At 39.8% G+C, this 26,985-nt stretch overlaps 1 protein-coding gene across 2 annotated transcripts in view; it reads right to left on the reverse strand.

Moving 5' to 3' along the window:
- Positions 1–20,705, reverse strand: part of Cdca7l (cell division cycle associated 7 like) — a 43,995-nt gene extending 23,290 nt beyond the window's left edge. For both annotated transcript variants that reach the window (XM_026408164.2, XM_026408155.2), the window contains exon 1: positions 20,585–20,705. In XM_026408164.2, the coding sequence (XP_026263949.2) occupies positions 20,585–20,608 (24 nt within the window). In that variant the 5' untranslated portion in view covers positions 20,609–20,705. The remainder of the gene's footprint in view (positions 1–20,584) is intronic.
- Positions 20,706–26,985: the final 6,280 nt, after the last annotated feature.

Below are 26,985 nucleotides of genomic sequence, written 5' to 3' on the forward strand. Positions count from 1 at the left end.
TAAGCTCAGCTTCAGAGGCTGGAAAGTCCAAAGAAAATGGTGTAGGCAATGGACCTGGGCAAGGTGGAAGGTGGCATGTGGAAGTGTGCGTAAGGATAAGCAGTCATAGCCTGAAAGAGGCGCACAGGTGTGGAAGAGCTCACAATGCCAAACTTAAACCCTATCCAAGTCATAGTAACATCTAAATTAGAACATTAAAAAAAAAAAAAGTACATACAGTGAGATTTCAAAATTGTCAGGAAAATCTGGTTAAACTCAGGGTGATGGAGTACATGAACTACTACTAGCAATTAAGAGAATCACAGAACCCAAGGATAATCCGGTTGTGATGGAATCACTTCATTTAGTTGATGCACTTCCCCTCACTCAAGAGGAGCAAACGGCAGCCTAGTCTTACACAAAGGCACAAACCTCATTAATGCCCCTATAAAAAAATATAACTACACACCCACACTGCACAGAGTATTTAGGAGTTACTCAACTAGGAAATCTGAGATCAATCAAAAAGCACAGCTACAGAAAAGGAAAAATACACAAACTGGACTTCAACAAACTAATAACTTTATGCATCAAAGATATTACCAAGAAAGTGAAAGGACAACCAACGTAATGGGAGAAATACTTGCAAATCAGATTTCTGTTAAGGATCTACTAACCCAGAATATACAAAGATCTCTTAAAACTCAAAAACAGAAAGACAAGCAACCAAGTCAAGAAATAGGCGAGGGATATGAACAGACCTTTCTCCCAAGGAAATAAAGGAATGACCAATGAGTACATGAAAAGATGTTGTTCAACACTATTCATCATCAGGGAAATGAAAATCCAGAACACGAAATGCTGCCAGGCACGATGTAATCCCAGAGGCTAGGGAGGCTGAGGCAGGAGGATCTCGAGTTCAAAGCCAGCCTCAGCAACAGCGAGGCATTAACAACTCAGTGAGACCCTGTCTCTAAATAAAATACAAAATAGGTCTGGGATGTGACTCAGTGGTCAAGTACCCAGGGTTCAATCCCTGGAAACCCCACCCCCAAAAAAGAAAAGAAACAAGACGCTAGCTGACCTATTCTATAATAGCTTTAATCCAAAAGGAGAAGTGGGGGTGAGGATGCATAGAAATTAGAACACTTGCACACTGCAGATGGGACTATAAAAAGGCTCTGCAGCTCAGTGGTTCCTCAAAAAGTCACAACACAGAATTAACACATCACCCAGCAATTATACTCTGAACCATGTAATCAAAAGAACTGAAAACAGGTGTTCAAACATGAGCCCACATGTTCACGGCCTCACTATTCATAATAGCCAAAAAAGTGGAAATGACCCAAATGTCCATCACAGATGAATGGTTAAGCAAATTATAGCACATATATACCATTGGGCCATAAAAAGGAAAGCAGTACTGGTCCATGCTACAATGTAGACAAACTGGGCAAACATGCTAGGGACCAGAAGCCAGGCACAAAAGATCACATATCATGCAATTCAACTTAAGTGAACTATCCACAACAGGCAAACCTATAGATACCATAAACAGATCAGTGGCTGCCTGGGCAGGAGGAAGGAGGAGAGAGGCTATTCTAAAAAGGTACAGGGCTTCCTTTAAGGGTAATGACAATGTTTGGGAACTAGATATGAGGTGGTGGACACCCATTACGAATGTACTAAATGTCACTGAATTGTTCACTTCAAAATGGCTAATTTTCTGTTTTATGAATGTGACTTCAACCACAACAAAATTTAAGTCTCAGTTCATGATGATAACTTAAAAGGTCTCATCCCACTCTTCAAATTTGCTTATAATTATGTAAAACTCGGCCAGCAGGCCGCTAAATACCGTGGATCACAGGAAGAACACAGCTCTTCACCAGGTTAGCCAATGGTCTGTTGGCACCACTGAGCACAGGATTGGGCTATTGGTAAAGGTCCCTAAACTCCCTCCTAACCAGTCTGTTTCCCAGGGCTTCCTTTAGCAATGGAGACTTCTGTATTATATCCCCCCAGATTCTCCCATCAACCTGAACAGTGAAACCCTGCATTGCCATCATGGCTCCCAAGGGCCCCCATTCCTCTCCACCCTGGCTGCTCCGTGTCCTGCGACAACAGTCCCTTGTAAACGCACGAGGGGAGGAAGCACAGTCTGCCTCAGGACCTCTGCCTGCTCCACAGATGGGCAAGGGAGTCTTTTCTGGTCTCTGGTCAAATGCCTCCTCCTTAGTGGGACCTGCCCCTTGACCATTCTTCCTGAAGCAGGACCCTGAGAGCAGCCAATTTTCCTAGCCCTTTCCCAACATGCTGCCTGCTATTTTATAAGTTTTAAAATACAATACAGTTATTAGCTACCTCTCCCACGAAATTTAAACCATGAGAGCACCAGGTGGGCAAAAACTTCAGTTTGTTCATCACTGTTCTCAGAGCCTGCAGAGAGCGCGAGCTCAAGTATTTACTGCATGAACACAATGAACGTATTCATTAAATGAAAAAAAAAAAAAAAGCATGATCATACACAGGAATGAACGCAATGGAAAGTACAACAGCAAGGCTACACAAAACAACATTAAGTGATTATTTTTGGATTTGGAATTATAAGAAATAACAGAGAACAGTAAATGGCATTTTCATGTCAGACTACCTTCTCCTAATCATGGCTCCACCCAAAAGTTGAGTAACCAGGGCCAGGTTTCTTCACTTGCAAATGCAGAGAACAGTTCTGTAGTTATTATAAAGATTAAAAAACATATGCAAGTACTTGCTATGGTTTGGATACAGTTTAAGTATAACCTCCCTACCCCGCCAAGGTTCATTTGATATAGGCTTGTTCCCCAAGATGCTGGTATTCTTACGTGGTGGGACATTTCAGAGATGCAGCCTAGTTGGGGTTCTTAGGTCAATTGGGGGTATGGGTTCAAAACAGACTGTGGGACTTGTCTCTTTCTGGCTTCCAGTTTTGAGATGTGATTCTTGCTCCTGTATGCATTCTTTCCATCTATCATGGGGCTCTCCTCAGGTATTTCATTACAGCAATAAAAAACTGACTCACTCCAATAAGAATGGCAGCCATTATGAAGTCAAACAACAATAAGTGCTGGCAAGGAAAAGGTACACTCATACATTGCTGGTGGGACTGCAAATTGGTGCAGCCAATTTGGAAAGCAGTATGGAGATTCCTTGGAAAGCTGGGAACAGAACCACCATTTGACCCAGCTATTCCCCTTCTCGGACTATACCCAAAAGACCTAAAAGGAGCATACTACAGGGACACAGCCACATCAATGTTTATAGCAGCACAATTCACAATAGCTAGAATGTGGAAGCAACCTAGATGCCCTTCAATAGATGAATGGATTAAAAAATGTGGCATTTATGCACAATGGAATATTACTCAGCACTAAAAAATAACAAGATCATGGCATTTGCAGGCAAATGGATGGCATTAGAGCAGATTATGCTAAGTGAAGTTAACCAATCCCTAAAAAACAAATGCCGAATGTCTTCTCTGATATAAGGGGGCTGATTCAAAATGGGATAGGGAGGAAGAGCATGAGAAGAAGACTACCACTAAATAGGGAAGAGAGGTGGGAGGGGAAAAGAGGGAGAAAGGGGGTTGCCCAGAAGATGGAAGGAGAACCTCATTGTTACACAAAATACTTGTATGATGTTGTGAGGAGAAAAAGAAAAAAAAAATGTGTTACATTAGATTGGATAGAGAGAAAGAATGGGAGAGGAGGGGAGGAGTAGGGGGGATAGGAAGGGCAGCAGAATAGAATAGACAATATGATTGATGTATGTACATTCCATGTATATATTATATGTCAAAATACATTCTGTTGTCATGTACAACTAAAAATAAATAAATAAATAAAAATTAAAAAAAAAAAACTGACTTACAGTATTCAATAAAGTCACCTGGCACACAGCCAACAACACGTATGCTTAAGAGTCCCTCTTAATTTTTTCTTTGCAATTTTTCTTTGAGAAATTTACATATAAAAAAACTCATCAGGGAGTAATATCAGCAAAGTAGTGAACCAGGAAACTCTAAGGTTTTGCTTCCCCAAGGAGACAAAAAAAGAAAGAAAAAGAAAAAAGAAAAAAAAAAACCCAAGAATTGACTGAACTAACATTACAGGAGCTCTGGAAAATGGCCAAAGGTCTACAGCAACCAAGCAAATGTCCAACCAAGAAAAATAAATAAATCACCTACAATGACAATTGTACAAAATTCTGTGGAATTTTTTTCTCATTCTTTTCTATCCACTCCACAAGGCAATCTTAGTCTGGAGGGTACTGCAGTCTAGTTTCTTTCCCAGAAACCAGAATGATTCAGTAATTTTTTTTTTTTTTTTTGGTACCAGGGATTGAACCCAGAGACTCTTAACCACTGAGACACATCCCCAGCCTTTTTAAAAATTTTAGATTTTGATGCAGGATCTCACGAAGTTGCTTGGGGCCTCTCTAAATTGCTGAGGCTGGCTTTGAATCTTCAATCCTCCTGCTTCAACCTCTCAAGCCACTGGGATTACAGGTGTGCACTGCTAAGTGCCGTTTATAACATTCTAATCTATCAGGGAGCTGCCTGAAGGAATAGGACCTATCTCACCTCATTTGGACCCCAGATGGGATCTTGAAATTTGCAGGGAGACTACAGACCTGCAGATGGTACAGATATCAGGTGTGGAAAAATATAAGAACTTCTGCAGCCCAGTAAGAATTGGGTGAGATGCTTACAAAAATAGACTTTAAAAAAAAAAAAGGAAGAAAGAAAGAAAAGCCACAAATATGGGGGACTTCACAAAGCTACACACAGCTCCAGGCAAGACAATGTGTTCAGAAAATATCTGAGAAGACCTTAAGTTTTCAGACTCAGAACATGCCCAGCTAATCACTGTAGGACTTTCCTGGCACAGAGCCAATCAGTAAGAACTGAAAGAAGTGGCTGTCTTCTCAAAGATCCAATTTTCGACAAAAGGCATACATAGAAAGAGAAAGGAAAAACATATTCAAAGGAGCAAATAAGCTGGGAGGGAGCACAGAAACTGGGAGGGAGCACAAACATTGCCCTCAAAGAGCAAAAGGAAGCACAAAGAACTAAAGCAAAATGACACAGAAGCAAAAGGAGTTTATCAACAAAGAGAAATTATGAAAAGAAACCAACAGAAATTCTGGAACTAAAGAAAATATAACCACCAAATAGAAAATTTCACAAGAGTAGTTCAAATACATGTCTGAAGGCACAGTAATCAGCAAACTTGAAGGCACTTGAAAATATCAAGTGTGTCCAGTCAGAATGATAATTATCCAGAATACAAACAATAATAAATGCTGAAGAGAATGAGAAGAAAAAGGAACACTTTACACTGCTGATGGGATTGTAAATTAGTATATCCACTATGGAAATCAATATAGTGGTTCCTCAAAAGACTAGACATGTAACCACCATATGACCCAGCTACACTACTCCTTGGTAGTTATCTTAAAGAATTAAAGTTATCATACTGTAGTGATAGAGGCAGTCCCATGTTTCTAGCAGAACAACTCCCACTAGACAAACAATGGAACCAGTCTGGGTATTCATCAATGGATAAATGGATAAAGAAAATGTGGTATGTATACAGAACGAAATTATATCATTTCCAGGAAAAATGGATGGAACTAGAGATCATTATGTTAAGCAAAATAGGCCAAACTCAAAAAGTACTGTCAAGGGTCATATGTTTTCTCTTATATGTGGAAGCTGGAGAGGAAAAAGAGAGGTGGAATAGGCAGGGATCACATGAAAATCAAAGGGAGATCAGTAGAGGTAAGGGACCGTGGGGTGGGGACTGGGAGGCGAGAAGTGCTGGGGAGTGATATTGGCCAAATTACATTGTTGTATTGTGTGCATGTACCAATATGTAATAACAAATTCCACCATTATGTACAACTACAATGCAACAATAAAAAATGTGGGGGGAAACATCCAATGTGAGGAAAGAAAATAAAGAAGAATGAATACAGCTTAAAGAGATTTTTTCAAACAGATCAATACATGAATTATGGGAGTCTGCAAAGGAGAGAATACAGAGATTATTTAGTAAAATCATGGCCAAAACTTCCCCAAAAGTTAATGGAAGATATGACTATACAAATCCAAGCAGCTCAGTGAACTCCAAGTAATATAAATCCGAAGAAACCTAATTGATGACATGTATAATCAAACTGCTGAAAGACAAAGAATCTTAAAAGCAGCAAGAGACAAGCTACTTGTCACATCTAGGGGATATTCAATAATATTATCAGCTCATTTTTAGCAGAGACCTTAGAGGCCAGATGCAGTAATGGTTCATTTATAATACATTTAATATGCTGAAAGGAAAAAAAACACTGTCAAACAATAATTCTGCATTGGGGTGGGTGGGACTATCCTTCAAAAGTGAGACAGAAACTAAGACATTCAGATGTCTTAGTGAGTTCATGACCACTCAGTGAGTTCATTACTAGTAAAGAACAGAGTGGTTCAGGTTGAAATGGAAGGACAGCAGTGACTTAAAGTCATACCAAAACATATAGTTCTCAGGTAAAGATAAATACATGGAAATATAAAAATGAGTATTATTGTAAATTTAATTGTTTTTGTTTTTGTTTTTGTTTTATTGTGGTGCTGGGGATTAAAGCCAGGGCCTTGTGCAATAACTTGTAACTTTACTTTCTATTTTTTATAGGGAAAACTAACAAATCTGTCAGTGGATACACAAAGCATTGAGATGTAATTTATGATAGCACTGTACAAGAATAGTGTTTTTGTATATCAGTTTTAAAATCAAATTGGTATCAAAGAGGTTGTTATTACCTTAGAATGTTATACATAATACTCAAGATAACCACAGAGAACATATCGACAGAAAACACAAGAAAATGTAACTTAGAGTAAAAATATGTCACTACAAAGAAATCAACTAAATACAAAGTAATGGAGGAAGAGGGACCAAAACAAGCCATTAAGATATAACAAAATGCAAAAACTAAGCTGTTAAGGCAGGAAATACAAAATACAACAATTTAGTCATTTTCTACTAGTTATTACTTTAAATGTACATGGATTAAATTCCATAATCAAGAGATAGGCTGGCAGAGATTTATAAAAGGCATTAACTACATGCTATCTACAAAAGATTTAGTTTAGATCAAACAAATAGGTTGAAAGTGAAAGTATGTAAAAAGACATTAAGTGCAAATAGTAGCCAAAAGAGATGGAATTGGCTAACATCAGACAAATAGATATTAATTTAAAATCCATTACAAAAGACAAAGACACTATTGACTGACAAAAAAAAAAAGTCAATTCATGGGGCTGGGGTTGTGGCTCAGTGATAGAGCACTTGCCTAGCACATGCAAGGCACTGGGTTCAATCCTTAGCACCACATAAAAATAAATAAAAATAAAGGTATTGTGTCCAACTACAACTATAATATGTACACACACACAATTCACTAAGAAGATAACAATTTTCAATATATGCACCAAAATCAAAGCTCCAGGACATATGAAGCAAGCACTGACAGAATTGGAGGAAGGAAGAGACAGTTCTATAATAATGAAGACTTCAACACCTTACTTTCAATCGTAGATTGAACAACCAAATAACAGCAATAAGAAAACAGAGGACATGAAGAATACAATAAACCAACTAACAGACACATAGGACATTATACCCAACAGGAAAACACAAACATAAAAATTATCCAGGACAGACCATTTGACAGTCCACAAAACATGTGAATGAATCTTAAGAGATTAATGTCATACAAGCAATTTTTTCTGAGCCCTAGAATAAAATCAGAAATCAGTAACAGAAGAAAAACAGGACAGCTCAAAAGTATGCAGAAATCACATAACACACTCTTAATGGGATAAGTCAGAGAAGAAATCACAAGAGAAATTAGAAAATAATGGTTGAGCAGCCCTAATCTAAAAATCTAAAATCCAACGTGCTCCAATGTCTGAAAATCTGATCTCCAACATGATGCCACAAGTGTGGAAATTCTATGCCGTGAAGTTTTATTTCATGCACAAATTTATCAAAAATATTGTACGAAATTACCTTCAGACTTCGTGCATCAGATATATATATGAAAGATAAGTGAATTTCAAGTTCAGAATTGGGCCCCATTTCCCAACATATCTTATTATGTAAGTGCAGATATTCCACAATCCGAAAAAGAAATCTGAAGTCTGAAACACATTTGGTATCATTTTGGATAGGGGGTACTCAACCTGAGCCTTTAAACAAATGCAAATGAAAATAAAACATACCAAAACTTACAGGATGCAGAAAAAAATATGCTAAGTGGGAAGTTTACTGCTGTAAACACTCACTTATGTTAAAAGGGAAAACAGATCTCAAACCAAATTTACACATTAAAGAACAAGATAAAGTACAACCAATGAAACCCAAAGCCAGTGGAAAGAAGAAAATAATGATTAGAGCAAGAGACAAATAAAATAGAGAACAAACCAAGAGAAAAAAAATCAATGACATCAAATGTCGATTCTTTAAAAATATTCACAAAATTAAACTTTCAGTTACTTAAAAAAAAAAACTCAAAATTACTAAGTTCAGAAATGAAACTGGGACTTTACCACCAATCCCGTAGAAATAAAAAAGGATTTTAAAGGAGTACTATAAATGATTATATACCAATAATTGGATTATCTAGGTGAAATGAATAAATTTCTAATAACACAAAACCTATCAAGACCAAATTATGAAGAAACAGAGATCTGAATAAATCTATAACTTGTGGGGATTTGAAACCCTCCCAAACAAAGTAAAGCCCAGGTACTAATGGCCTCACTAGAGAGTTCTATCAAACACTGAAAGAAGAATTAACACCAGTCCTCCAAACTCTTCCAAAAAAATAACTGAAGAGGAAGGAACACTTCCTGATGTCTCTACAATCTAGCATTATCCTGATACCAAAGCCAAATACTATAAGAAAACTACAGAGCAACATCCTATATGAATTTTGATGCAAACATCCTCAACGAAATTTAACAGCATAGTGAAAAGATTATTATACTAGATGACCAAATGAAACTTATCCCTGCAAGGCAAGATAATTTGACACATGAAAATCAATTAATGTAAATACATCATATTAAAATAAAGAGGGAAAATGATCACCTTAACTGATGTAAGGAAAAAAGCCTCTGACAAAATTTAATATACTTTCATGATTAAAAAGATAAATAAATCTCAGCAACAAGAATGGAAGGAAATGTCATCCACCAAATAAAACCCACCCACAGCTAGCATCATACTCAAAGGTGAATGAAAGACTCAAAGTTGTTGCCCCCTAAGATGAGGAACAAGACAAACTTGCCTGCTTTCACCACATCTATCCAACATAGTACTGAAAGTTCGAGCCACAGCAGTCAAGCAAGGAAAGAAGAGTCATTCCAATCGGAAAGGAAGAAGTAAAACACACCTGTTAGATGACATGTCTGTATATGTACAGAACAGTAGAGGTGCCACAAAAAAAGTAGTCAGAGCGATTAACAAAGTCAACAGTGTTGTGGGACATAAAATCCATATATAAAAATTAGCTGTGTTCTACATGATAATAATAAAGAACCTGAAAAAGATACTTTAAAAAAATCAATTCCATTTAAAATGGCATTAAAAAGAATAATGTTTAGGAATAAAGGTAACCAATAAGGTACAGTTCTTACATACTGAAAAGTACAAAACATTACTGAAAACTTAAGGAAAACATAATAAAGACAAAGATATCCTATGTTCATGGGTTGAAATACAGTATTGTTAAGATGACCACACTACCCAAGCCATCAACTGATTCAATGTAATCCCTATCAAAATACCAAGGATGGAATTAGGATTGTGGCTCAGTGTTAGAGCGCTTGCCTAGCGTGTGTGAGGCACTGGGTTGGAATCTCAGTACCACATATACATAAATAAACAAAATAAAAGTCCATCAACAACTAAAAAATATATTTTTAAAAAAATACCAGGGATGTTTCCTATAGAATTAGAAGAGACTAACCTGAAATTCATATAGAATCTCAAGGGACCCTAAATAGACTAATATCTTTTTTTTAAAATTTTTTATTTGTTTTAATTAGTTATACTCTTTATTTCATTTTTATGTGGTGCTGAGGATCGAACCCAGTGCCTCAAGCATGCTAGGCGAGCACTCTACCTCTGAGCCACAACCTCAGCCCTCCAAGACTAATATCTTAAAAACAAAAACCAGTGTTTGAAGACTCAACACTTCCTAATTTCAACACTTACATCAAAGCTACAGTTATCAAAATGGTGCATACAGACCAACTGGAGAACAGAGAGCCTGAAATAACCTGACACAGCCAAATGACTTTGGTGATAAGAGTGGCAAGACCATCCAATGGGAAACAATATTCTTTTCAAAAAATGGTGCTAGACAAACTTCATGAATCCACATGCAAAAGAATGAAGTTGAGCCTTACCTTAAACCATCTATAAAAATGAACGCCAAAATGAATCAAAGGCCCAGATACATAAAAGCTTTATGATAGTGGACTGGACTGTGATTTATTGGATACAGCAACAAATGATAAAATAGGTGAACTGAACTTCATCAAGATTAAAAACTTGTGAAAAGGACACGAGTCAGCGAAAAGGCAACCTACAGAACAGGAGACAATATTTGCAAATCATATATATGACAAGGAATTAATATGCAGAATATAAAACCAACTTCAACTCAACAACTACAAAAACTTCAATTAAATTAACATTTGAATTAACATTCCCCCAAAGAAGACATACAGAAGGCAAATGAGCACGTGAAAAGATGCTCAACATCAGGAATCATCAAGAAAATTATATCAGAACCATAAGGAGATACCACCTCTTAGTCAAGAGAGCGGCCATCATATAAAAAATAAAATAAACAACCTACCACCAATCAGCAAAGATGAGAACAAAAACTGAACCCCTTGCACACTGCTGGTAAGAAGAGAAAATGGTGCAACTACCATGCCAAACAGTAAGGTGTTTTATCTAAAAATGAAACTTAGAATTACTATATGGCCCAGCAACTGCACTTTTAGGAGTATAACCAAAAGAACTGAAAAGAGACACTCCTGCAGATATGTGGAAACTGTCACCCACTGTATATGAAAACATTATTTACAATAGCCAAAAGGTAGAAACAACCAAATGTCCTTTGATGAATGAACGGATTAAAAAAAAAATGGTACATACCCATAAAGGAATACTGGCAGATAAATGCAAAGGGAATGAGATATGATAAAAAGAGCATTATTCAACCTTAGAAAGAAATGAAATTCTGACACCCACTACAAGAATAAACCTTGAAACACTATGCTGAGTGAAATGAGCAAGCCACAAAACATTTTGCATGATTTCACTTGTATGAGATACGCAGGACAGCTGGGCGCCTGTTGCACACCTGGAATCCAAGAGGCTGAGACAGGAGGATTTCGAGTTCAAAGCCAGCCTCAGCAACGGCGAGGCACTAAACAACTCAGTGAGACCCTGTCTCTAAATAAAATACAAAATAGGGCTGGGGATGTGACTCAGTGGTTGAGCACCCATGAGTTCAATCCTGGTACCCACCAAACCCACCCCCCACCCTCAAGAAAAGAAGAGATATGCAGGATCTCAAAACTCTCAGACAACACTAAGGAGAGAGATTACCAGGGGATTAGGGTGGGGGAGATGGATACAGAATTTGTTTAGAATGATTTAACAAAAAAAAAAAAAAAAACCTTCTGGAGGTAATGGTGATAGTTACACAACAGTAGTGATTATACTCAATCATGTATTTAAAAAATGGTCATAATAGTTCGTTTTACTGTGTGCCTTTTACCCCAATAATAAAAGGCCCCAAAGTAATTAATGTTATTTTTAAGAGAGAAAATATATGCAAGGAGAAATATAGACATGTAATTTGTATAGGCTTAGAAGAGCTATTCAATAGCAGATACATGGCCAGTGAGTGGAATTTTGGCAGAGATGGATACATTTGGCAAGTACTGGTCTAGTCCCTTTTCCAGGGAGGTCTGCAGATAGGAACGTGAAGCCAAAGTTAAGCATTCTCTGAACTCTGAGATGGACGATCAACTCAGACACATCAGTTCCTGTGCTTTCAACCAGGCACCACTGGCAATCTGGATAGAACAAATTGCTTCGTCCTGGGGGCCTCTCCTGCCTGCCAGGTGGGCCTTAACACCCCTGAACTCCAAACCACCAAATAACAGGAGTACCTAACAGTCAAAAACAAAACCACATATCTCTATTACCACCACCAGGACCCCAGCTCACTCAGATGACAACCATAGAGCAAATCCAACACTGAAATACGAGCATCTGGATGTAAAGTTAGAAAACAGCAGCAAACAACTCCAAAGCTCCGGGAATGGCTTAAAACAAAAAAGCCTGCTTTCTTGTTCATACTGCATGTTCCTCACAGGCCGGACAGTGGCTCCACTCCACGAAGAACCTGGTTGACCAGGCTGCCGGTATCTGGAATGCTGGCAGACGCAGTGCGGAAGGAATGAGATACGGTAAACAATCTGCTAGCATTTGAAGAATCCCACCTAGAAGTGACATGCCACACTTCTGCTCAGACTTAATTGGCCAAAGCAAGTTAAACAGCCTGGTGTGTTTCAAGGGGCCAGGAAAGTGCAACACTGACATTTACCCAGCAAGAAAAGACAAGAAGATTAGAACAGAGTCCTGATGACTTCCAAACTATGCCTGGAGAGTGTTCCATAAGCAGAGGACACTATTTAAATATTAGTTATTAAAAGAGTGTAAAGTACTATTACTTTGCATTATCATTCTCACAACAGGTATTTATTAAGCATCTAATATCTGCTATGCACCACTCCAAAAGATGTGACAAAAAATGGGTCATATGCAGTAGGGTGAAACAATGTGATGTGACAAACCGTGAAACGGCAAGTAAGTCCAGAAGCTGGAGGTGTCCCCAAGATAGCATGTTACCCTGCAGAGGAGGCAATGGCCAGGAAGACTTCTAGGGGCAGTGACGTTGGCCTTATCTACATAGCTTCGAGATGGACACAGTCTGGGGCAGGACATACAGAAGCTTCCCAGGTGGAGGCAGGGATCTGAAGGTGCCTGTCTTTCAGAGGAGGAAAGAGTCCCATGCTCACTCCAAGAAAGCAACACAGCACAGCTCTTCCAACTGCTGGGGGACTCTCCCGTTCTACAGTCCAGCCCTGGAAGCCTTTCTTCAAAATCTCCTGACACACATCTACCCTAAGGGCACTGACTGTGACCATGGAAGGTGAGCTCCAGCAATGCCCCAACACACTGCTCAGGCTGTAGACACCACTAGGCTCCTGGCACTGGGCCACAGTGAATGACATACCAAGAGCACATCCTTCTGCAGTGCCTCATTACAATTGCTTAGTCCAAGGAAGGTCAAGAGGACTCCCAGGCTCCCTCTTCCCTGAGCGAAGCTGGCAGTGAGGGGAATGGGGAGACTTTTAAGTCAGGTAAAGGGAGAGGTACAAAGAGGTCTTGTGTATGGGGGGGCAAGGCTACATGGGGCCTGTGGGCTTACTACTCTATTAAAAAAAATAAACCTCACAAAAGGGAAAAAAAAATCCTGGACTGCTTGTCAGGGGCGTAAAAAAAAATGAGAGTTAAAAAGAAACAATGAGGGCTGGGGTTGTGGCTCAGTTGTAGAGCACTTGCCTAGCATGTGTGAGGCACCGGGTTGTATTCTCAGCACCGCATATAAATAAATGAATGAAATAAAGGTCCATCAACATCTAAAAAAAAAAAAAAAAAGCCAGGCATGGTGGTGCACTCCTGTAATCCCAGCAACTCTGGAGGCTGAGGTAGGAGGATCATGAGTTCAAAGCCATTCTCAGCAACTTAGCAAGGCATTTAGCAACTCGACACTGTCTCTAAATAAAATATAAAAAAGAGCTGGTGATGTGGCTCAGTGGTTCAGCACCCCTTGGTTCAATCCCTAGTACCAAAAATAAATAAACAATGGTATTAAACATACCATTATTGTTCTTAACTTTCCTTTTTAAACTTCGAATGGAAAACAAAACAACATTTTACATTTAAAAAAATGTTCTTAGGGGTTTCAACATCAACTAAAAAAAAATTTATCTCCCTTCCCCACATTTAATATCCTTCAGAGTCACGGAGCTTTAAATAGATTTGGGGGAATGGGGAGTGGGAGGCAGTTAGCTCTTCTATCTCAAGGTTTATGGTATGATTTCTGAATTTTACACTTGGCAGTCAGTGCTTCTCCAGCGTGGGAGTTCAGTGACAGCCTGAGGGCTTCCAGGGCCACAGGTAGGGCAGGAGAGGGGAGTTTCTTTCCAAGAACTGTCCTTTCTAATTCTGCTTTTGTATTAAAATAAGTTTTAAAAAATGTATGCAGGAATAGAATACAAAATAGGCCTGACTTTGAAAGATAGAACTGAAGATTTATGAGGACATTCCTATGTAGGCAGCAGGAGCTGCTAGACCTGCAGGCCTCTGGGGCTGGCAGGAACTGGCTTCCACATTAGTTCAACAGAAAAATTTGAGCAGCTGTTACAGGATGTTCCAGCCCATCATAACTCATACTTCCACTCATTTGGCAATGACAGCCGTAAATCACCCTTTTTAAAAAATTTCAACAAATATTTAACACCTACTATATGCCCTGTCTTTCACCCATCAGCTGGATGACCATGATTTGGGGTTACCAGTCACTACCTGGAGAAAATCCTGGAGACTTCACCACAGAGGAGGTCCTCCTGTCTACAGCAGGCAAGTACTAAGATTGATGCCACAGACCCAGAGTGCCAGTGCAAGGCACTCTTCAGGTACAAAAGACCCTCTTCGAACAGAAGGTTAAAGATGGGGAGCTGCCCCCACTACTGTGCTGCTCTTCATGGGGGTTTGAGGACACTTCGGAAAGGATTCTTGAGAAAGCCAGCACCACTGGCAGGGATCCGATCCCAGGAATCTGTTGCCCACACACCTGGCAGCCTGGGCTGGCACAAGCCCGAAGACTCATACTTAGGGATTCCATATGCCATTCTTTAAATGTTCTATAGAAATGCAACAAAGAGAATAGACAGACATCGTTAGGTACACATCTTGGCAAAGTTTTAGAGTGTACTCGCCCTTTATAGCCAACACCTGCATCAGAAGTACTTTTTTTTTTTCTTTTTGCTCTTAAAAATCACCACTGTATAATGGTACAGTTGGACTTCTAAGGCATTCAACCTCCAATGAAAACACATTTTCAGGAATGCAATCTAGGAGACTATTATCTTCTAAGTAAGCAAGGCAAAAAAGGCAACTCTTAAAAAAAAAAAAAAAAGTTAATTTCTGCCACACAGGAGAGAAGCTCACCTTGGAGTGGCCTTCCTTCTGGGCCAACATGACCAACTTATACACAGTCCCCACCAACCCCAATCCAGTCACTCCACTGCGCATCCATGAGCACCTGCCTGGGTCATCTTGGTTTTCTAAGCAGACCAGATGGTGGTAGAGAATGGACCTCTAGGACAACCCTCCACTTTCACTCACACTAAAACACTCTAGATGGTTTAGATTCTGGGAGACAATAGTCATCATTTCAGTTTTCATGAGCCTTAGTACTAACCACAGTAAAAACTGCTTTCCCTCAGCCAATACAGCATAACAGGAGGGGAAACACCCTAGAAAATATTGGTATCAGAGTCCCACCTAGTGAAAACCAGCCACATTCCCTTTGCCAGATGTTAAATACGTTATAAGCAAAGAAGATTTAAGACAAACAAACAAACAAAAAAAAACAACCACTGTGTGACTTCATCACAAGTCATAAAATATATAATGTTTCCACTCTGGGACGTTTATTCCAAGTTCCTTTAATAAAAATATTTTTCAAGAGAAAATTAATACATTAAATATACATCTACTAGCTGGGCACAGTGGCACCTATGATCTCAGCGCCTCAGGAGGATAAGACAGGAGAATCACCAGTTCAAAGCCAGCCTCAGCAAAAGCAAAGTGCTAGGCAACTCAGTGAGACCCTGTCTCTAAGTAAAATACAAAATAGGGCTGGGGATGTGGCTCAGTGGTTGAGTGTCCCCGAGTTCAACCCCCGGTACCAAACACACACACACACACACACACACACCCTACTCATTAACACTGTACAGTCACCAAAACTGAAAACTTTGTAAAGACTTCCTGCAAACTACTTCAAAAATCAGTACTGACAGTACTAAGAAAAGCAGAATTCTGGGGTGGGGGATGTAGCTCAGAGGTGGAGCACCTGTCAAGCACATGCCAGTCCCTAGGTTCAATCCCCAGCACCAAAAATTTTAAAAGCAGAATTCAAAGAGCAAGCAAACAAGATTCTGAAAAAATGACTCTTATTCCACAGGCCACTGCAAGATGGAAAGGATCCAGAAAATGAGGCACAGGGAGTATGGGAAGCAGAGCTGTGGCTCACCATTTTGCTGTCACGTCAGCTTATATCAACATGATGTTACTCACACAATACAAAAATCATGTAAAAGTCATTCCTGTGTAAAAGCTTTACAGATCTTATCATATTCCCAAAACGACAAACGTCAGTTTGACTTTACATTGTGGGACTTTATAAACCAAAATCCGGGCTGAACTGGCTGAATGGTACCACAATATATTTAAATAGCATGTTACACTCCACAGGTTCTTAAATCATCTCAGTGAGATGACAATTAAGGCTGAGATTTCTATCCTCATTATTTCAGAGAAAGCTAGTGACCCAACCAGTCCCTGTGATTCCAGTGACAAAGAACAGGCAGTGGTTCTAGAGCCAGAATCCTAGATGAACAACTCCCTGGGTTGATTCTGGGCAAATGGGCCAACTTGTAGCCTTATCTGTAAAATGTAGATAATACAACCTACTTCACAAAACCACAGGGAGGATTAAATCATAATCCCTAGCACAACATAACATAACTTTGAAAAGGCAAGGACAGTTTCCATTTCTTGAAAGAAAAGGGATAGTACTCCTTCCACCCCCAACCCCAAGGCTACCAAGGTCAGCAGGCTGCTGAGCTCTGGCAAAGGCAAAAGTGGCAAGGAGCTACAGAGACATCTTGGGGGCCAGGCAGTAGAGGGGACCACAGTATCGTGTTTTTGTACTTCCACTATAACTAATAATATGAGGCACTCAATGATCACCTGATAAAGGGACTAACCCAGGCAGCAAGTCCTCTGACAATTATGAAGAAAAGCCAAAGCATCAATTGTCTGTTTGAACTTAAACTTTGACCCTTGTACAACAAAACTCCATGGCATATTCTGCAGTTGCATTCAGGGCACAAGCACTTACCACCACAAAAGGTAAACTTTTTTAAGTGTTTACTTCAGCTACATGACTTCCCCTTGCCAAACATGCCTCTGAATGGTCCGACTGCAAAATATTCACAAACCACTACTTTTTAAAGACAAAAAGGAAATAAAATGGTCCCACCAATGTTTTCTTATCTCTATCCCAACACCAAGTAGCCTGAATCAATTCCACTTTGATAAATAAAGCTAGAAGTATTTTATGAAACAAAACTAGATTTTGGAGGTAAAGATTCTAAACTATAACTCAGAGACAGTAGTAAGGAGTAAAGGAAAATTCCTAAGAGCCATTCAAAACTAATACACTTGGATAGTCTATTCAAATCATTTCTCTAAACTTTTTCATTAATATATTCAAGCATTCATAAATTTCTTTAAGTCACATATTATCTCATGGTTTTCTGTCCTTTGTACCTGCTGAGATCAGAACTGCTGTGATCTCTAAGAATTTAGCTCTGTTTGTCAGTAGCCTTACGAAAGAACAAGTAGCCTTTTAAATATAGGACTATTAAAGTGGCAAATCATTGTCCTGAGAAATCGCACAAGACTTCCCCTCTGTTACCAGCTTCTGGGGTTCTGGGCACAGATTTCAAGCCATAAAATCAGATGGGTTTTACTGCCTTAAGGGCAATACCAGAAAAATTCCCCTTTGCCCTTTCAACAGCATACTCCATGCATATGCATAACATTTAGCATCATTTCCTTCTCAAAGAGTGCAAAATGCAACCTGGAGCTAGAAAAGTGAAAAGAAGGAAAGTGACTTTCAGGACCTACCAGCCTCTCTGCTAAGGAACTGAGACTCAGGTCCAGTGAGCTGCACTGTTGTGAGTTTAGCAAGGGATCACACCCTTGCCTCTGCTAAATATTGTTTCTGTCACTCAACATAAAAGCACAAGATACAGTGGTCAGCCTATCAAAGACCACAGCCCATGGAAGGTGAAATCACTGTCAGAGAACACTGAATCCAACACACTGGTGGGGAGCAGAAACATAGAGGCTTCAAAGCGGTTCCAAGTACAAATGAGTATCCCCTCAAACACTTGTTAATCGTAACAGGTCTTCCTAAACTGCTCTGCTGCAACACCTTGCAGTTTTGTGCTTTCCAAGGGATGGAAATTATATTTACTGTATGAATGATATTAAAACACACAGCATGCTGGGCTGAGCCATAGTCACTGTGCAGAAATGCTACTTCAGGCATTCATCACACTGCTTTATTCATAAGGCTGGGGGGACTGGGTAGAACCACACAAATTTAACATCTTGCAGTGCCTGAAATGTTCATTAAGTGCTCTTATCTGCAGTCACCTGCCTACCCTACGGAATCACTCTCAGCTAATTTAAATTAAAGAGACAATAATCTGCTCACATTTAAATTATGATGAACAGGAATATTTCCACAGGAAAAATCATCACATCTTAATTTGCACTGCCAATTAGGAGGTCTTCAGAAAAGGAAAAAAAAAAAAAAAGATCATCTTACATATAGTAATTTACTCTAATTGGTGTATAATGGGTTGGATATAATTTGAGGATCACCCCCACATGGTAAATAGTTTAACATTTCAGAATTACCAAAAATTAGCCTCATTACCTGACAGTAAAATGTTCACTTCCAACTACACATTGTGGGACTTTCTGAATTTCCAAAGCTTAAAGTATGAATGTAAGTGATCAAAGTGCAAAGAACTTTCCAGCAGAACAACAAGTTTCAAGAGGGATACATGAAGATACATTTTCTAATGAAATTCAAGAGAGTGCAAATCTCCTTCCAAAGGATTTTTTGTTTATTGTCAAGTCCTGGAGAGGCCAAAACTTCTAGAAGCAGAGGCCAAATGGCACGCGCACCCGCAATAATCCTAACACAATAATTCTAATAATCCTAACACTGGGCTCAGTCCTTAGTCTTCCTCATTGTTTTCCTGCTTTGAAAATCACCTCACTGGAGGCATTTCAAAAACAATACTCAAACATCTATCAGATTTTTTTCAAACAACCACTTTTCAGAAAGGCTTTCAGAAATTACTAAGTAGCCAAAGCAATCATTAGTGGCTCAGGGCCTTCAGTTGCCAGCAGACTCTGGCAGGTGACAGCAGTCCGGCAATGCCAGAGGTGCAACCTCTTCCTGGGGCCCCAGAGCCCAGGTGGAGGAAAGAGGTAAATGCCAGCCAGAAATTCTGGTGGAAGCTATAGAGAGGTTCTCACAAAAGCAAGAAATTCTGCCTTGCACAAAACATCTCAGGTTCCCATCAGCAGCGGGTGGCTGCTTCCTTCCCTCTTAAAAATTGTCTAAAAAAGTTGTTAATGCTTACCTCTGAATAAAAATGTATGTTCATTTTCACTTAAAGTTAGAGCTTTTTATAGAATAGAGTTCATTTAAAAGTAATGAAAAGCTCTTTGAAAAAGGATATATATAATATATATATATATATATATATATATATATATATATATATATATATATTAAAACCCCTAAAATCTCGTTCACATTCCCACTACTCACTGAAACGTTTGAAAAACACTCAAGTATTTGTTAATAGGTTTTAAAGACCAGATAGATAGGCCCATAATGCGTAATTGGAGTCGTGGCTGAGTACACGATCTGGGATCTTGCAGTAGTTTTTTAACTTGGACTAATGACGTTGCCATTTCCCCCAAGTGATTACAAACTACTTGAAAACATTTACAAAAAGTTCTAGAACAAACCCGCGAACAATTCCTTTTAAACTCCATTACCTAAATTAGGCTAAAGCTGACTCCCGACTGTTTTTTAGAAAATTCTCATTTCTTAAACTTCCTCATCTCTGTGCCAATTCCTCTAGGAAGGCGGGTGGTGCACCAAAACAAGCCCCCTCGCCCCACCAGGTCTCCGGAGCGCAGCTAACACAGGCGCTCCGCCCCCGCTACCTCCCTGTCCGCACTTCCTTGGAAAAGAGTCCACACCTGGGGCCCGTGGCCCTTCTGTGGCCCTTTGCGACCCCGGGGCCACCCGGGACCGCCCCCTATACTTAGGTGGCACAGCCCGGCCCCACCCTGCACACCTGCAGGGCACGCCAGCTCCAAAGTTTGCAGAATGGATCGCGCCCGATCCACAGAACCATGGCCAAGGGCCACGTTTCCATTCCGAGGCCAGGAGCAGGGCCGGGGTGCAAAAGAAAAAGCAATCCACGGGGCAACCGGGCTGCGGCCGGTGGCCAGACCCTCACCTGGGAGCGAGTCGCCAATTCCATCTTCCTTACGTGGCTCCAGCCTCCTCGTAGCACGCGGCCACTAAAGCCAGGTAGCCACGGGCGCAGCGCACCAAGACCGCCCCCAGGCCGCGCAGCTGGCGCGCTCGGCCAGGCGCTCGGGCGGGCCCGGGGATATGCGCACTAGGCGCCCGGGACAGGGGGACCTCGCCGCACCGCCCACTCGGCGCCACGTCCCTAGGCCTCTAGCCTCTGGGCACTGACCCGACTTCGCGACCTGTGAACTTTACTTCGCAGGTGGTGCAAGACTGAGCTGTCCCTGAGCGCGACCAGAGACGGATTCCGGTCAGTTCGCGTCTTGCTCCCCCCTGCAGCGGAGGGAGGGAGTGGAGCCGTCCAGCCAGGTTTCGCGCGGGAGAAATGAGAAGAGGCAGTCCCGGCACAGCCTCCAGCTGGCATTCCTACTCGCTCTGCAAGTTCCTAGGGTTTCTTCCAGCTTGTGCTCTGGAGCGAGAACCTCTGCTGCAATCCACGTCTCGGATCCAAAAAAGAATTTTAGGGCGCCTACAGAGCTTGTTTTGTTTTGTTGTTGTTGTAAAGGGGCGGAGTCTACCCTCTCCTAGAACATTTGCTACTGGATTCACTTTTAAAACGGGCAACCCAAGCCCCCAGTTATTTTCCAAACATCTAATAGGACCTGCAAACCCTCCTGGAATTTACTCGGCCATTGTACAGTAGGCCTCCACCCCTACTATATAAGGTTCCCGACTAGCACCTACCATGCCATGTTTATTGTCTGGGAGACAGTTACCAACATAATGACATAAATAAATGTACTAATAATACCAATAAGTAATAAAGTAACTTTGTTAATTTGATAATGTAATTAATGTTAGTCTGATGGCAGCTAATTAATAATATATGTAATAGCGACGGTGCATATAAATGTAAATTTGGAGCAAAGACAGATACCATGAGGAAGAAAGAAAGTGGTTTTTTTTTTCTCTTTATTTATTTATTTATTTTTTTAATGTTGGTTGTTCTAAACATTACATAGTTCTTGATATATCATATTTCACAAGAAAGTGTTTTTATAGTGACTTAAAACGGAGAAAATTTGGCAGACGTCAGGGAAGACTTCTTAGAGCTAGGGTAGGAAGAGTAGAGAATTAAATGAGTGAGAGGCCTTCTGAAAGGACTGAAGCAGGAAAATGAAATCTTGAAATTGTGTGCAAGCCTGTTTAGCACTACAGTCTTGAGTCCTTGTGGAATAGTCTGCATACATATGGCCTTCTGCAGCCCCTCTCAGGGGCTTGGGATCTGATGTTCATTTTGTCTTTGTTGAAATAATGCTTGCAACTGGCCAAACATTTACTCAAGCTTGAAGAGAAAACTTTTGGGAATGATCCTTTCTTTCTTCCTTAGTTCAATAAACACGTATTATGTGATCTCAGTGTTCCAGCCGCGGCAGGTGGTAGGGCCAACAAAACTTTGTCTGATTTAAGAAAATGTTTTAAGCTTTATTCGATGATGTCATTTATGATTCTAGCCAGTTTCATGTTTATCATGCTTGAGGTTTCCCCTTCATATAGTATCTCCTTGAATCTTCTCAGAAATCTTCCAGATTCCTTTGTAGCATCTATACTTTTAAAATAAGGGAATAGAATCTAAGAAGATACATTGAGAGTAAGATCCCTGACTCCCTGCCAGTAAGTGACATCAGACTGCCAAACTGCAAACAAGTTTTTGGTTTTATTTTTAATTGTTGTGGGAGAGTACCAGGGATTGAACTCAGGGGCACTCAACCACTGAGCCACATCCCCAGTCCTATTTTGTTTTAGAGACAGGATCTCACTGAGTTGCTTAGCTACTTGCTTTTGCTGAGGTTTGCTTTGAAAGAGATCCTCCTTCCTCAGCCTCCAGAACCACTGGGATTACAGGCGTGTGCCACTGCAAATGATTTTTTTATGCCACCAGATCCAGCATTCTTTCCATTTTTTTTTTTTTTTTTTTTTTTTTTACTTTTTCCCTTAAGCTGCCAGGAAGCTAGAATAAAAAAAAAAAATTCAATTAGAGCTTATCTTTTTTATTTTTTTAAACAGTAACACCCCCCCCCATGAACCAATGATTTCATTGGTATTTATTTCTTTTCACTGTAGGTTATGTCAAGTCCCTTTTGAAAAGGGAGTATAGATTTGATGTATGTCAGATTTTGCACAGCACTAGAAGCAGGCTACCGTACTTATAGTTTGGAAACCTATAAGCAGCTGAGCTTTTCAACTTTAAAAATCTGCCAGAACCAGCCTTAAGTCTTCAGACAGCAACCTAGAAACACTTCCTTTACCCAGTAAAGTCCATGTACTTGAATGCTATTTTGCAATTCATTCTGTAGCCGTGTTTTGTTGTCAGGGTTTGGTTCCATTCTGTTTAGGGAAATTCCTAAGGAACAAGAGGGATTTTAATATCACATTGTGGTAATACTTTCTACTGATGGTTACTGATGGAGAAAAGTGTGAACACTGAGAAAATGATTGTCTCTTCTTGAGACAGTAGTATGCAGGGTACAACAGAGGAAATGTAGACATAATGTTTGAAAACAAACTTCTTCAAGAAGTCTATGTCTAGAAATCTATGCTTGCTTGCTTTTAAAATGTTTCTTTAAGAGAATAAGAAACTGTACTCCCCTTGAGCAAGGTAAAAGAAAAAATGTGATTAAAGACAGAAAGAGTTAAGATAATGCCACCCCAGATATGCTGCTCTGGCATACTGATGATTCTAATTTAAAGGAATTAAAAAAAAAAAAAAAACAGCATTAGCCTGGACAACAGTGAGATCCTGTATCAAAATACAATTTTTAAAAGGGTTGGGGAGGTGGAGCATTTGCCTAGCTGAATTGAGGGCCTGAGTTCAAGCCTCAGTACTGGTAGGAGGAGAGGGAGAGCAGGTACAGGAAGATTACATGACCTTCCTACAGTTTCTTAAAGACAGGAGATGAAATTTCCTCCCAAAGGATGCCTCCTTACAACACAAAGAAAGCAACATTCTTACCAAGGACAGGAAATTGAAGCAGAGGGAAATCTATACAGACCAACCTTGTTAACCTCACACTTAATCTTCTAGTCACTTCTCCCCCTGTTAACCACACTAAGCCAAGGCCCTTTGACTTATCACGTTTTCACACATGACAACTTTGTCAACTTTAACTCTCTGGGTTTTCACTTCTTTATGACAGCTCCCGTGCTACCTAAAATTTGTATGAAGTAAATTTGTTTGATTTTCTCTTATTAATCTATTTTATGTCAGTTTAATTATCAGACCCAACTGGGCCCTTGGGAGGATGGAGGTGAGTAGGAGAGGATGGCCTCCCTACAAAGCTATCACTGAACCTACTTTAAATGCTGTGAGAGTTGTGACTGGATGTCAGCCCTGGCCCTCAATGTTGGCACTGTAAAAGGTCCATATACCTCTGCCCTTGCCACAGGGCTAAGTTGTGGGCAAACTCCTCTGTCCATTCTTTTCTTTGTAGGGGAAGGAGTACTGGGGGTTTAACTCCAGGGCACTCAACCACTGAGCCACATCCCCAGCCCTTTTTTGTATTTTATTTAGAAACAGGGTCTCACTGAGTTGCTTAGTGCCTCACTTTTGCTGAGGCTGGATTTGAACTCGCCATCTTCCTGCCTCAGCCTCTGGATTACACAGGCCTTCTTTACAATGAAGAATCTTACCAGTTTGGCAGTCTGAACAACTCAGTTGTCACTTTTGGCAGACAACTGGAAGCAATGTGATTAATGTCTGAATACTGCTCAGCTTTATATTTGATCATAAATAAATAAAGTGACAACTGAACAAGATAACACTATGTTCTCTATTTCTTGGTCATTTGAAATATCATCTCATTGTGATTAGACAAGCCCTAACCTAGATTCTGATGTTTAAAAAACCACTTGAATAGTTTTAGGAAAAAACATCTCAACAATCAATAATCAAGTGTCTTTATACATCAAATACAGAAAAACACACATCATGATCAAACTTTAATGGCCTATGATTCAACCAGAAAGTCAATGGCAATTGACTATTGGTATCAACTTGAAGAGCACTCCCCTTACTCCAAGCACCGTGCTGAATGAGCCTTTGCATGCCTTTTCTCATTTAATCCTACAACTGTGAGAGCTCCACATCTGCTTCCCAAAAATAATGCTGTGAAAATAAGTTAAACGCTATTTGTTAAGCATTTGGAATTTCTTAGAGATTCTATGTAAACTCCAAATATGATTAATGCAATCCACATTTCATAGACTTTTGCAATATAGGGGATGCTATTAATAATTTAGCCTATGAATATAAAATATGATTTTAACTGGGCACTGAAAAGGATGAAAATAGATAATTCAATAATTTAAGAACGTATTTATTATAAAAGAAAAGAGTAATAATCCATTTTTATTAGTACTGTGATAAATAGTATTTAAAGAACTGCTGCCGGATGCTGTGGTGCATGCCTGTAATCCTAGTGGTTCAGGAGGCAGAGGCAGGAGGATGGCAAGTTCAAAGCCAGCCTCAGCAACTCAGGGAGCAACTCGGGGAGACTCTGACTCTAAATAAAAAATACAAAATGGGACTGGGGATATGGCTCAGTGGTTGAGTGACACTGAGTTTTTTCACAATGAATTATTATAGGTCATACTTTTAAAGTTAATCTATAAAATATCAATAAACATCTATAAGAAATAACTTTTAGAGCTGGGGTCATAGCTCAGTGGCAGAATGCTTGCCTAGAATGTGTGAGGCATGGAGTTCAATTCTCAGCACTACACAAAAACAAATAAGTAAATAAATAAAGACTAAAAATGCACATAATTTTTTTAAAAAAGAAATAACTTTTACATTTACATTACTTCTTAAAGGACAAAAAAATCAAATATTAATTCAATAGAAAAATGCAGAATATTTTTAAATGAAAGGTTTTTAATATTGATTTTGCTAAAGTTAAATTAACTATCTAGAATTTCAGGAAAGAATTCTAAGGGCCAATATTCATTCCAATATTAAGAGCTGAGGATGTAGCTTAGTAATAAAGTAGTTGCCTAACGTACATGAGGTTCTGAGTTCAATCCCCCAATACTGGGGAGTGTGAGCTTTAATGCTTCCGCTATAAGTCAATAATCTCAATTATTTGCAAACCTCATTCACAGCATTTGGCAAGCAACAATAGAAAGCCTTGGGCCATGAAATGAAAAATTTAGATTCAGAAATGTAAATCTTTAAATAATTGGCTCTACAAATATTTTGTAGTAATATTATAGTTATAGGGGGCGGTGTTATGGTTTGCATGTGAGATGTTCCCCAAAAGCTCACATGTGGGACAATGTAAGAAGGTTTGGAGGAGAAATGATTGGGTTGTGTAAGAGTCTTAACCCAATCAGTGATTTAATCCTCTGATAGGGATTAACTGAATGGTAAATGAAGAGGTAGGATGTAACTGCAGGAGGTGGGAATCAGAGCGTGGTTTTGTATCTGGAGAGTGGAGTCTCTCTCTGGGCTTCTGGATCACCATAACTTGAGCTGCTTCCCTCTGCCGCACTCTTCCACCTTGATGTTCAGCCTCAATTTGAGCCCTGAAGAATGGACTAAGACCTCTGAACTGAGAGCCCCCAAATAAACTTTTCTTTCTCTACAGTTGTTCTGGTCGGATCCTTTAGTCAGAGCAGCAAGAAAGCTGACTAAAGTGGGGGGAGCCCACAACCTTCCAGACTTTGTGAAATAGTTGTTATACTTACTATTCATTTTCGAGGGGGGGGGGTGTTGCTGTGTGCCAGGGATTGAACCCAGGGGCTCTTTACCACTAAACTACATGCTCAGCCCTTTTGGTTTTTCATTTTGAGACAGGATCTCACTAAGTTTCCAACACTGACCTCAAACTTTCAATCTTCTGCCTCAACCTTGGAGTTGCTCGAGTCATAGGTATTCACTACCACACCTGGCCATCAATCCTTTTTTACTTGGAATTGTTGAGTATTTATATGTCGGGGATCAATATCAGAAAATCCATGGAATCAAGGTGATTTTTCATTAATTTATTTCTTTAAGCTCTGATGATTCTAGCAAACAGGTATGTATGAGAACCATTGTTCCCATGTAATTCAGAGGTTTGCAAAATGTGGTCTTGAACTCTGGTAAGAATCTGGCCCACACCACAGACCTACTGAATCAGAACCTCCAGCAGTGGAGCTCAGAATTAACCTTCCAAATGATTCTGATCCTTGCTCAAATTTAAGAGCTCTGTGTTGTAATCCAAAGTCTCACCAACCAAGTGGCTTTGTGACTAATAGTTGAGCTTCATTTTGTCATCTGTAAAATGGGAATACTGCATGCCTGCCCAACCCACTCAACAGTAGTGTGTGTGTGTGTGTGTGTGT

The sequence above is a fragment of the Urocitellus parryii genome, chromosome 3 (genome assembly GCF_045843805.1).
Source record: "Urocitellus parryii isolate mUroPar1 chromosome 3, mUroPar1.hap1, whole genome shotgun sequence".
Taxonomy (NCBI): Eukaryota; Metazoa; Chordata; class Mammalia; order Rodentia; family Sciuridae; genus Urocitellus; species Urocitellus parryii.